This window comes from Mirounga leonina, unplaced genomic scaffold, assembly GCF_011800145.1.
Source record: "Mirounga leonina isolate KUSES-001 unplaced genomic scaffold, KU_Mleo_1.0 Mir_173, whole genome shotgun sequence".
NCBI classification, from domain to species: Eukaryota; Metazoa; Chordata; class Mammalia; order Carnivora; family Phocidae; genus Mirounga; species Mirounga leonina.
This window is the reverse complement of record NW_023270447.1, coordinates 64,444,938-64,458,577: the sequence shown is the minus strand read 5'-3', so window position 1 is coordinate 64,458,577 and position 13,640 is coordinate 64,444,938. Positions and strand designations below refer to the sequence as shown.

General features: G+C 39.1%; 1 protein-coding gene and 1 long non-coding RNA gene across 5 annotated transcripts in view; one reads left to right on the top strand and one right to left on the bottom strand.

The window, feature by feature from the left end:
• LOC118019597 overlaps nt 1-13,640 on the top strand; it is a 48,583-nt gene that overhangs the window by 4,800 nt on the left and 30,143 nt on the right. For 3 of the 4 annotated variants that reach the window (XR_004681715.1, XR_004681716.1, XR_004681713.1), the window contains exon 2: nt 12,525-12,683. This is a non-coding gene — a long non-coding RNA (uncharacterized LOC118019597). Of the gene's footprint in view, nt 1-5,786; nt 5,926-12,524; nt 12,684-13,640 lie in introns of all 4 variants that reach the window. The other variant, XR_004681714.1, reaches the window with a different exon arrangement.
• RHBDL2 (rhomboid like 2) overlaps nt 3,306-13,640 on the bottom strand; it is a 47,831-nt gene continuing 37,496 nt past the window's right edge. The window contains exons 5-8 of the mRNA XM_035018981.1: nt 11,265-11,365; nt 8,576-8,636; nt 4,799-4,860; nt 3,306-3,994 (exon numbers count right to left, since the gene is read on the bottom strand). Of these exons, the coding sequence (XP_034874872.1) occupies nt 3,815-3,994; nt 4,799-4,860; nt 8,576-8,636; nt 11,265-11,365 (404 nt within the window). The 3' untranslated portion in view covers nt 3,306-3,814. The remainder of the gene's footprint in view (nt 3,995-4,798; nt 4,861-8,575; nt 8,637-11,264; nt 11,366-13,640) is intronic.

Below are 13,640 nucleotides of genomic sequence, written 5' to 3'. Positions count from 1 at the left end.
TGGCTCAGTTGGCTAAACATCCAACTCTTGATTTTGGCTCAGGTCATGATCTCAGGGTTGTGGGTTCAAGCCTCAGGTCCGCCTCTGCACTGAGCGCAGAGTCTGCTTGGGACTCTCTCTCTCTCCCTCTTCCTCTGCCCTTCCCCCACCAAATAAATAAATAAAATCTTTAATTACCAAAGGTCACACAGTTGGAACTGACATTGAAAATCAGTGTGGCTCTAAAGTCAGGTCCTATTCTACTAAACTGTTATTTTTTTCCTCTTTGGGTGCACTTAAGATTTGCATGAAAGAAACATTAGGAAATCATCTGTTTTCTCTTAAATGTTTATTTAAATTAGGTATGTCAAATAGTGATAGTTTGGGCTTTTTAAATAACTGATTCTAAAGTCTTTAGTTCCTTTTCTAAAGCTTCATTCACTTGAAAAGATTTACAAAAGCATCAACCTTCTAAAATTTAGTTGTATTTCTGAGAGAAAATTTCTATTTAACTTTATTATGTTAATAATAATATATTCTTTGATCCAACAATCCAAAACACTTTAAAGTGTAAGCAATGGTATCATTCATGTTGTTTATAATAATCACAAATTGAAACTGTCCAAAATAATTATCAATACAAGAAAGACAGTATTGTACTTAATAAATAATAGTGCATCTATAGTATGGAACTATGCAACCAGTAAAAATGATAAATAAATACTAATATAAAAAGACATTTAACATATTGTTTCAGTTTATAAAATAGAACAGTATGACCCCATAATTATATATTTGTTTATATGTAGAGATGCATATAAAAAGCCTAGAAGGAAATTCATCAAGATATTAACTATGATCATCTCTGGGTGGTGTGATTACAATTGACTTATTTTTTTATAATTATATGTATTTTAATTTGTTTTTACCATGAGCACTTCTATAATCACAAAAAAATAATAATTTTTTTCCCTTAAGGTGCAAAAGCATAGTATTTCCTGAAAGAAGGGGCAGTAAATTATTTAGCTACAAATCTTAGGTTCTGAAGCTTTCATAAATGACATGAATACTAGTCTACCTAGACTCAATCCCATAGAATTCGAAAGCAAAAAATAAAAACATTTCAAACAACTCTTTCTTAATTTGCTAAAACAGAGATTAACACAAACCTGTTTAGATAAATCTGAGAAGCAAATCATGCTTGTTCTCTGAAGTGTCCCTTTGCAGGTGCAGAGCAGTTCAATTCAGTGCAGTGAGTCAGCCATCGGCTAAAATCCATTTGCGCTCATGTTTGTGCTTCTAAAACCACTCTGTCCAATAGAACTTTTGCAACAGTGTTGAAAGACTCTCTCTGCACTGTCCAATAAGGTAGCCACTAGCTACATAGAGCCATTGGGCACTTGCATCATGACTTGTGTAACACAGGAACTGAGGTTTTTTTTAATCTTATTTAATTTTAATTAAAATTTAAGAGCTACATGTGCCTTGTGGCTACTTTATTGGACGGGACAAATAAAGAATATTTCCAATATTTCTAATAACACAGCAGTTTAGAAGACTAAAGTTATGAGCCCCAAATTAAGCTGAATAGATGGTTCCTCTATAATTCAGAGACATCACATTTAAAACACCAGATGTTTGTATGCTTTTTTTTTTTACAGTAATTTTGCCCCCTGGGGAACCCAATTATAATGTGAACCATGTTTCTAGTACCAAAAACTCTTTCTGACTAAAAACAGTTTCTTATTTATTTATTTATTTATGAATGAGAGAGAGAGAGAGAATGAGAGGCGGGAGGGTCAGAAGGAGAAGCAAACTCACTGCTGAGCAGGGAGCCTGATGTGGCACTCGATCCTGGGACTCCAGGATCATGACCTGAGCTGAAGGCAGTCGCTCAACCAACTGAGCCACCCAGGCGCCCCTAAAAACAGTTTCATAATTCGATGAATTCTGTTTCTCTATCTAGTTTTCTGTTATGAACAATTACATTTCCGTTTAGGTCATTAAAGGTCTCTCTTCAGAGCTAGTGACCTGATGGGTTGGACATGACAGATGACTATTTCTTCTCTGGGCTTTTTTTTTTTTTTCTTTAAGATTTTTTATTTTTAAGTAATCTCTACTCCCCAACATGAGGCTTGAACTTACAACCCTGAGATCAAGAGTGGCATGCTCTACAGACTGAGCCAGCCAGACACCCCTTCTCTGGGCTCTTTGCCAATTAATAGATACTTTTCAGATTCAATGCAACTATTTCACAGGGAAAAAGTTATACATATATATTCATATTTGTATATTATATAAATTACATATGTGTAATATATAAATTATTAATAAACTTGAAAAACACTAAGCCTCAGTAGTTAGACAAATAAAATTTAAATGAAGTATTATTTTTTAACTATCAAAATGCAGATTTTTCAAAGATTTACAATACCTGCTTTTGGCAAAAGTATAAGGAAACTTACTAACATCTGTCAGTAAGAATATAAATGGATGCACTACTTAAAAGGCAGTTTAAATCTATCAAAATTAACAGCATTTCTGCTTGTGGATGCTTAAAATATTCATTCAGCAAACATACTCAAAGGCATCCTACACGTACTAGGAAGTTCACATAGCACTGTCGATAATAGTACAAAATCAACAGTGTCCAGTAGAGCCGTGGTTAAATAACCACAATACATCTTTATCATCTGGCAACTCAGAGAATGAAGGTCTCCAGCATCACATTGTAAAGCAAGGTACAGAGCAACACGTGTAGTATAATCTCATTTATCCTGTTAAAACCCATAGTCCCGAGACCCTGGATCATGACCTGAGCCAAAATCAAGAGTGAGCCACCCAGGTTCCCAGACATGGAGCCTACTTAAAAAAAAAAAGAAAAAGCCAATAACCTAGGTTCTATAATAAGAAAGGAGACAGGCTTCTCAGCTTTCAGATTTGACATTTTACCCTATGTAAATAAATCCTACCCACTCCCAGGAGAGCCACTAGCCACGTAAAGGATGAGAATCCAGAGTCCAGGTACCCAGTATGCACCAGAAAGCTAGTTCTAGGTTCCTTGGGATCCTAGACACACTTCTAGAATCTTAAACTGGCAGTCCAGAAAATTTTCAGTCTTCTTTTATAAGATACTTCTACCATTTATGGCGTACTCACAGAAATGTTTGCTCCTATACTCCCACGATACTCTCAGCTTTCAGTATTTGGGGCACATAGCCTCATTAGACCGGTAGGGGAGGAGAATATGGACTTTCGAGTCATTACCAACCTTTAAATCCTGTGCCCTCTTAGACAAGTTACTTGATTTTTTTAATGAGTTTTCATGTTGTCCTCTCTAGATAGAGAGTAATAGCTACATTTCTGGGTTGTTGAAAAGATTAACAATAATGTATATAAAGCACCCCAAACAGTGATCTATCCACCCCAACAGTGATAGAAAGTGATTATCAATAGTCTGGCACAGGTATGAAAAGTTTTTATTATCAGAACAGTACAGGTATTTGTAGATTCTATCAAGCAGTCTCTACTATATATCCTCCAAGGAGAGCAAGTCTCTTAGAGTATCCCTACAATGCACACCACATGTCTGGAAAGAGCCAATCCTGCTTTTTCCATCCCTCCCCTTTTCTCTCTTCCTTTTCCCTCCCTCTGCGTTCAGAAGCCCCTTACCTAAACCCTAACCCCTTTTGTAAACAGTCTTTGCAACTGAGGACTTCAGTCGTGTTCTGACCTCTTTAAAAAATTGTTAGCATTTGCAAGGACTTGTCTCTTCATAGACTTCAGTTTTTTCCCAGATGGCTCTTTGTATTACTTGGTTTATATTAGAGGCAGGTCAGTTTGCTGGGGAGAGGAAAATGTTGAAAAACACAGCAAATAAGACACAAGCAAAATAAGCTGCAATTGCTATCCAAAATCTCGGATCCTTCAGCAATGCCTGATCAAAGCAGCTAAACACAGTGTAACCTATGGACATTCCAGCGAATCCACCTGCAATGTGGGCTGCAAAAGACACCTTGGGAGGAAAAGGGGAGAAATGAAAATAAGTGAAGAAAATGCTAATTGTATATTTCAGTTGCATCCCTCTTCCTAAAACACAAATGCCATCAGAGTCAAACAAGAGCCTTAAAAGCCTGAAGGACAAGGAGGTGAAGCAAAAGAGACACAAAACTCCCATATGCAGAGAGATGTTCTGAAAACATGCAGAGCTAAAAAATGTCATTTCATCAACTCTCCGAGTGCACAGGACCGAGCCATTGTTTCTCATTCTCTGTCACCATCACATTCTGGATGGTTCTATATGTCAAGAGAATGTGTTGCATTACCACAAGGGATCTCTGTAGGAGCCGCGTCTGACCCCACATAAATGGAATGTCAGGATGAAAATACAGCTGACGTATACACACAAATATACAAACAAACTACCCAATTCAAAGACTAATAACAACAAAACTGGAAATCTCAGTCAGTTTTTTTTTTTTAATCCTGCAAATTCATCTGGACCCAAATTTTCATTGCTGTTCTCCAATCTGCTTTTTATTCTCTGTGGACAGTGAAATCCCTTCTCTCCTGTTTTGCTCCCAGGAGCCACCAGGAGGGCAAGTGCAAAGAAATAGAGCTGACGACAGTCAGGTCTCTGAGAGAGTTAAGTGAAAAGGACAATCCAAAAGTCTGATTTCCTCAGGAATTTGTTTATCTTCCAAATGGAAATCTGGCTGCCCTAAATCACAGACTTATTGCCCCTATTCAATGACCCTTTTTAGCTATTGGTATGATAGGTAAACAAGTTCTTGTTGAAAAAATAATAAACTGAACTCACCGGTGACCCGTTTGCAGGGACAAAGAACCTTCTATAGAGAGCAAATCCCATATCCGACAAAACTAGAAAGAAAAACAAGCTGATGAAGCCCCAGGATTGCCACAACAATGCACCAGATGTTTTGGGTTCTCTTCTAGTCACGGTAGCAACTAACATTTATGGGGACTCACTCTGTACCAGGTGCTACTGTAAGAGCTTTATGAGTATCAATTCACTAATCCTCACGAGGACCCTATGAAATATCATCCCGCTTGACAGATTTATTCATCCCACATGTACTGAGTGGTTATCTTTTGTGCGCCAGGCACCGTTCTAGGTGGTAGAGATACTGCAGTGAACAGATGAGACAGCCCTGCCTCATGGAGCTGACGGTCTGTTGGGGGAAGCTCTCAAACAAATTAGTAAAACATAAAACAAAGAGTACAGCAAATGGACAAAATGCAGAGAGAGGAAGGAGGATTAGGAATGCTGGGAGTAGGGTGTGATTTTTAATAGAGTCAGGGACAATCTCACTGAGAATATGACATTTGGCAGAGATAAGAGAGCAAGCAATGCTGACATCTGAAGTAAGAGTCTTCCAGGCAGAGGGAAGAGCAAGTGCAAAGTTCCTGAGGCAGGAATGTGCCCAATGTGCTGGAGGAAGACCAGAGCAGCTGTGCTAGCTGGATGGGTGGTTTTCAAAGTGTGACTCCCTGCCCCTCCAAGAGCAACAGTAACATTCACCTGGGAACTTACTAGAAATTAAACTTCTCAGGCCCACCCCAGACTTGTACCAGAAACTCTGAAGATAAGGTCAGAAGTCTGTGTTTTAACAAGAACTCCAGGTGATTCTGGACTACAATTAGGGATAAAATGATAGGCAAGGAGCAGGGGACAAATCACGTAGGGGCTTTATGGACCACTGTAAGGACTTTGACTCCAAGTGGTAGGAAACCTTTGAAAGCTTTTGAGCAAAGGAGTGACATGATTCCACTTATGCTTTTAAAAGATCATTCTGGCTGCTATACAGGAAGGAATGTAAGGGAGCAAGGACAGGAGCAGAAGACCAGCTAGATCAACTATATGGCACCAATCCAAGTGAGGAATGATGGTGGCATCTTATCCATAAGGAAACCAAAACACAGAGGGTAAGTACTTGTCCAAGGCCACACAGCTCAGATGCAGGGGCAGGATTTGAACCTTAAGAAGTCTGGCTATGTGGGCACCCCTCTCACCTACCACACTAACTGCCTCTAAGTACCACCAGAGTACTGATGATGGGCCAAGTAAGGAGATGAGTCCACATTCTCCAATGGAACAGTGAGAGCCAGAACTCAGACCTTCTTCCAATAAGTCAGATCCATGATGCAAAAGGAGCTTCCAGGGTTTCGTGGCCTAGAAGAATTCCGCCTCCATGTGCCCTGCACTTGGAAACATCTCGTGTAGCTGTCACATTCCACAGCCATCCCCCAACTCCCTGTGCTCCACTTAGTAAGCCACTGTGTCCCCGGAGATGGGAAGACCTAGTCCTTGCCTTTGGGAAAATAGCATCAGGACCCTGTGTTGTGGCTAGTTTCCCTTTCAATACTGTATTGATTGATGTTCAAGTGACTAGATGGGAATTGAGGTCAAGGAAGTACTCAATATTAATTTAACTGTGAATGACTATTACACAACATGCTGGACAAATGTGGTTGTGTTGTATTTTCAGTCATCATTTGTATTTCCTAATCCAGTGTAAATAAATAACACAGAGACAGAACTAGGAAGGTTCTTATTACTCTGGCCTAGTCATCCAGAGGAGGAGGCCTCCTCTCAAAAAGTTCTTGTAACCCTTAGCACGTCCGTTCCTCCAACCACTTTCTCTCTGATCATGCCCTTTCTGCATCTCTCTGCCCGGCTCCTTCTGCTTCCTAGGGGAGTTTGCTTCTACGTCTGCTGCATTAGCTACACTGAGACATGTCTTCCCTCCCAATAAACCAAGTTACTGTCCTTGCTAAAAATTTGACACTGATTTTAAGAGAGTTGCCTTTATACGGATTTTTTTTGAAGGGTGAACATGTGAGATGTCCTCTTTCAAAAAGGAAGCTCAGTTGCCTTGTTAGTAGACACATCCAACAAGAAGGCTTCATGAAGGAAGGTCCTTCAGGCCAATTGTCCTTCATAATTAAGAATAATAATTTACCTTTTTTTACCTATACACTTCCCCAAGGAAGTGTATTTAAACTAAAAATATACTTGTATTTTGTTAATCTGGCGTGTGTTGTAACTTGCCTCATCTTCAACAGTAGGTAAACCAGGCCAAAGAACGTTTAGAAGTGGCCCATGCCAGGGAGTGGGGAAGGTTAATGTTAACGGGTCTTAGCTACTCTGTAAAATAAAGTGACTTTATTACTTACCTCAGGAATGACATAATGTTACATAAACTATTTTTGGAGACTCCCTGTGCATAAGGAAAGGGTTTTTACTCCAACATTGAAGAGTATTAAAACCATTTCCCCATCAAGGGTTTGGGGTCATTTTACAAAGTCATTCATAATTGTCCTAAAGGAAACAGATCGAAAACCAGGTAACCTGTGTGTAGCAACATGTTTTGGTCACGGGACTTGTCCCTTGGTCCCGGTTGTGATGCTTAACAGCCCAGGTGGCAGCTCTGCGCCCCAGTGACTTTCCTCATTAACTCCAGACACTTGCTTTCCTTTCTGTGCTCACAACTTACTCTCACATTTTCAATTTCTTATGGACAAAACTATTACAGAAGAGTATGTGTAACCTATAAATAAGTCACTTATCTTTCTCAGGATGAAATATTGTTTTTACTGCTAAACTGTCCATAAACTGGAAAGAGACTGATTTAATCTCTTTCTTCAGAGGTAGTTGGCCCTATTCCCAGCAATGCAGATAATTGAACTCTTGATACCAATTAGCAGGACCATTTCTTCTTACCATGTGGACAGCCGAAGTCTTGGGTTTTATCAAGTATCGCCTCCATCTTGGCCTTCAGATGCGACCCTACCGTCTGACCCCAGGGTCTGCCTTCTCCCCACCCTCCTCCGTGCGACTACAGCTTCCGCCGGAGCAGGTCCAGAAACACGAGTTACTAGTCCGGCCTTAGCTCCTTTTTCTTCTACCCAGTGTGGCCTGCCACCACCCAAAATCTCCCATGACGTTCAGACTCAGCTAAAGTTCCGCCTCCTCTCCAGATTGAGCACTCTTCCTAAATTCCTTCAGCATGTAATTCTATGCTAATTCTTGGAGATTTCAAAAGCCACATTCACCATCCTGCTAGTTCCTTGACCTCTCCGTTCCTTCACCCTCTGCTCCTGTCTTCAACCCTCAGCCATCACTCCATGCTTAGATCCTAGTTCAGTTTTTTTTTTAATCCGAAAATGTAAAAATTTTGGAAGAAAATAGATTATGTCCGTGGTTTTCAAGCTTTCCCCGTTTCAGACAAAATCATATACAGAGTCCATTGTATGAATGAGAACAACCCAAAATCCAATGTATGAATGAGGAAACATAAGTGAAGCTATTGTGGTTAAAGTAGACAGAGTACCTAAAGCTCTACTCTCTTGACTTCCCCCACTGCAGAAAGAAACAAAAAGCAAAAACTCATTCCTGAGGCACCTCTAAAAACCACCCACGGGGGTCTGTGAAAACCTTGCCATTTACCTTTCTGCTTAGGGCTGTGGAGCCACAATTCTTTGTCACTCCATGCTAGTGTTTAGGGAAAGTGAGCCCCTCTGGAGGTCAAACCGATAAAATGATAGGTGCAAAGGGTTCACAAAACAAACTTACTTATAAGGATGATGATCAGTAGTCTGACAATTCCCAAGGCAGGAATCATTTCTCGAAAATTCTTGCAAAGAGATAAATAAAAATAATATAAGCTATCTATTGGCAAATGAACCCTCAACTGTACTCTCTTCATCTGAAGATGAAAGTTTGAGTGTCAGATATTTACAAAATAAAGCAATACTGTTGCAGCCCAGTTTTCAAATGTATTTGGGAAGTACAACGCTGTTGCACTTTAGGGAACAAAATCAATATTTAATTTCATGATGTGAACTAGACATAATTGTATTAGGAAAAAATCTAAGTATCAGTAATATGAAATCAATACTTAACATGTCATAGAGATAGATAGATAGATAGATAGATAGATAGATAGATAGATAGATAGATGCTGTCAAACTAAGTCTGATGAAATATTTCTAAGGTTTTTTTGGTTAATATTCATTCAATACTTTATCCTCTTTCCAAACAGGAGTTAGTTAAAATCTGGGTATTAATTCTTTTAGATAATTTCAAAAAAATTTAAAATATTGGTTAAAAAAATAAAGTTTCATTTTAGCTTTGAAAAATCTCAGTCCGGGGCACCTGACTGTCTCAGTCAGTTGGGTGTCCAACTCTTGATTTCAGCTCAGGCCATACATGATCTTGGGATCGTGAGATCAAGCTCTGTGTGGGGCTCTGTGCTCAGCAGGGGAGTCTGCTTGAGATTCTCTCTCCCTCTGCCCCTCCCCCTGTTCTTTCTCTCTTTCTCTCTCCAAAATAAATAAATAAATCTTTTAAAAAGAAAATCTCAGTCCAGCTTACAGTACCCTCCTGTGTTACTAAAGAACTACTAAGTCAGGGGCACCTGGGTGGCTCAGTCGTGTCTGCCTTCAGCTCAGGTTGTGATCTTGGGGTCCTGGGATCAAGCCGCCCATTAGGCTCCCTGCTCAGTGGGGAGTCTGCTTCTCCCTCTCCCTCTGCCCCTCCCCCCCAGCTCATGTCCTCTCTCTCTCTATCTCTTTCTCTCTCTCAAATAAATAAATAGGGGGGCACCTGGGTGGCTCAATCGTTAAGCGTCTGCCTACGGCTCATATCATGATCCCGGGGTCCTGGGGTCGAGCCCCGCATCAGGCTCCCTGCTCGGCGGGAAGCCTGCTTCTCCCTCTCCCACTCCCCCTGCTTGTGTTCCCTCTCTCACTGTGTCTCTTTTTGTCAAATAAATAAATAAAATCTTTTAAAAAAATCAAATAAAATCTTCAAAAAAAAAAAAAAACTGAATCAGAAAGACATCTCCACTTTACTGAGTTAGTTCTCTCTTCCCTTTCAATATATTAACTCTCTTCCAAAAGAGGAAAGACACTGAAATACCCATGTTTATTCTAAATCAATTATTTTTAAACTGTTGTGGTCACAACCTACACTAAGAAACAATTTACATAAAAATCCAGTACACACATAAGTCAAACAGTATTACATGTGATACAGACTGAAACTTTTTAAATTTTTTTCTTTTTAACTTTTTAAAAATTTTTTATTACTTTAAGTAGGCTCCATGCCCAATATGGGGCTTGAACTCAAGACCCCAAGACCTCTGCCTACTGAGCCCACCAGGTGCCCCTCTTTTTGTTTAATTTTTGGACACAATTCCTTAAACTGTGTTCACAACCACTAATGGGTTGCAATCCAAAGTTTGAAAAACATTTTTCTAAATAGCTTCTATTCTTGGAATAGTTTTGTAATTGCTTCATATTTTCCTCCTAGAATATTTTTAAATTATACCTATATGGTTAAAGGGTTTAAGAACTAGTCAGAATTTAACACTGTTTTGAAAAGTGGTTGACATTCTTACATACTATATCATGGGCGTATAAAATGGTATGCCAACTTTGGAGGGCAATTTGGCATTTATCTATGAAAATTTAAAGCCTTCACCCAGTAAATCCACTTCTAGGAATTTATCCTACCAACACACACACACAAATGCAAAAAGATAAATGTAAGAGAACATCCTTACAGCATTATCCACAAGTGTGAATAGATGAAGTCAGCCCAATTTTTTTTTCATTGAAGGATTAAATCAGGGTACAGCTATATAATGTGCTGTGGGGCACTTGAAGAGACTGAAATGGATTTCTGTGTAGTGATATGGGTAGGTGGGGTCAAGATAACTCTATGTTAAGATGTAGAACAGTATAGGGACACCTGGGTGGCTCAGTCGGTTAAGCGGCTGCCTTCAGCCTGGGTCATGATCCCAGGGTCCTGGGATCAAGTCCCACATCGGGCGCCTTGCTCAGCAGGGAGCCTGCTTTTCCCTCTCTCTCCCTCTGCTTGTGCTCTCTCTGTTAAATAAATAAAATCTTAAAAAAAAAAAAAGATGTAGAACAGTATCTTCAATAGCGGATCCATTTTTGTAGCCTTAATTTTGGCAGGATTTTGAATACATCTAGAAAAAGGTCTGAAAGGATGTATATCAAACTGTTAACAGATACTATATTTGAGATTTTGACTGTTTTTCAAGTTAAAAAAAAATTTTTTGGTATTCATCACTTTTGAAATCAGGAAAAAAAATAAAGATAAAATATGAAAGGAAAATTCTGGTGCCCAGAAGGAAGATGAGTGCTCAGTAAACATGATGAAGATTCCCTGATCCAAATACCAGTTATTCTTTAAAAGAAAAAAAATCCATAGATTCCATTCCCAAAGTTCTTACCACCAGAACATTCATAAAATAGCCTCCCATCAGAGCATAGACTCCTCCTGAAGCACCCACAAGATATCTGAGTGGGTCAAAAATGGAGCTGGCAAGGGACCCTAAAGAAAGAAAACACAAAGGATCACACGTAACTGTAAGAATTGTGAAAGATAAATCTTTCTAATCTAAGGCAGAAGTTGGAAAGTTTGGACCGTTATCATATTAACAAGCAACAAGTTTATTTTGTTTGTCCCTTCCATACTTTAAAAGTATAGCTATGTGAGCTAACTACCTCAATTTTTCTGAAACATTAAATGCTCAATATGAGGACAGTATAACAGGGACCAAGAGCACAAACTCTAGAGCCGAAATTACCAGCTGTGTGACTTGAACAAGTTTCTTAACCTGTCTGTGCCCTAGTTTCCCTACATAAAGAGGATATTAATAGAACTTACCTCAATGCATTGTCAGGGGAAGTAAATGATTTGAGATGTGCATCATGCATAGAACACTGCCTGACATGTGTTATGTACTTGTTAGCTATTGTTTCAAAATACTGCACACATTTAGCCAAAACTAACACAATACCTGAGACATTCCAACATCTTATTATCTAATGGCTGGCTTTCTCAGGGAGTAAATATGTGGCCTCAGAACCCTTCTCAACAAAGTATTCTATCAGATTCACCAAACAAGAGGAAACCTATTTTTCAACCCAATCTTAGATTGCCTGAACCAAAACAAGACTTTAAAACCACCTTATGCAAACTCTAAGATGTTCTCTCTCTACTGCTTTGTTGTACTACTTAGTTATTTGCTTTTAAGGCTCTATTTCATTCCTTAGGATACAATGTAATGCTTGCTTTGTGCAAGAAAGACAAAGTGGCCTTAAGAATCTTACAAACAGATGAGTAAACAATTATAAGATGCAGAACAGAACTACTATGATTTCTTAATGTAATGAATTTGCTATGGAAGCACTTAGGAAAAAATGATTTTTTTCAGCAGAGGTGGAAGCCTTGCTACTCTGAGAAGGAAGATATAGCATTTTGATTAAACTCTAAAATACCTTTAAGATTTGGAAGGAAAACAAAGGAGGAGAAAGTATTCAGGACTTAGGGAACTGGAAAAGCAAAGACATAGAAACAAAGGTATATGGATGACTAAAAATCAGTGAGTAGTCCAATAGGTTTAGGGGATGGTCCTCAAATGTCAGCTTTCAGACTAGGGCTGGAGTGGTTGCCTTAATCATATGAGTAATTTATTTTTAAAACACAGATACAAATGTCCACTTCTGGCCATGATGAAATAACAAGGACAAGATTTTCTCCTGCTTGAAACAGCTAAAAGCACTGGACAAAATATATGAAACATTGATCTCCAAGATACTGGACATCAGATAACAAAGGACAGTGAACCCTAAGAGACAAGAAATAGGTGAGTTGTCTGATTGCCCAGCTTACTGCCTTGACAGAGATTACAGGTTACAATGCATGAAGGGGGAAACCAGGTAGATCTCCGTAAACTTTAAGTTGATGAGATAGCGTTTAAAGTCCAGATAGTCCTAGGCAGCTGTAGTTTGCAAGACAGTGCACCAGAGAGGAAGGAGCAGCACAGAAAGAACTCCAGAGAGGAGCACATGAGGAAATTACCTAAGCCAAGGAAAGAACCACCAGAAAGGAGTAGAGGGAAGAGCAAGTAGCTTTGCTCACCCAGCACCAGAGAGGCTAAGTAACTTTCCAAACCAAAAAACTTCATAATTCATGGGGCATTGCATAAAGTACACAGAAGGGTCCTACACCAGTAGTGGGTATTAATTAGCACTAAACATGACTCAAAAACACAGTTTTGCCTAGCAAATTTTACCACGAAGTTTCAAACTACTTCCAAATAACTGTGTTCCAGAACAAATTTAGGGATATTTATAGGAATACTATATCCACCATCCAAAGGTTAAATGCCTAGCATCCAAACAAAAATGGTCAGACATGAAAAGAAACAGGAAAATATGACCCATAATAAAAAGAAAAATCAATTAAAACCTCCCAAACTGACACAAGTGTAAGTTTTAGCCAATAATGGCAATAAATACAACTATATACTATCTGTCCAAAAATTAAGTAGAGACCCACAAGATAGAAAACACTCAAATTTCTAAAGAAAACTACAATGTCTAAGATGAAAAATACACTGGTTGAGTTTAATGGCACATTAGTGCAGAAGAAAAGATTAGTGAACATGAAGACATGGCAGTAAAAGTATCGAACATGAAACACATAAAGAAGAATATTTTTTAAAATCAATACAGCAGGGGCGCCTGGGTGGCTCAGTCGGTTAAGCGGTTGCCTTCGGCTCAGGTCATGATCCCAGGGTGCTGGGATCGAGCCCCACATC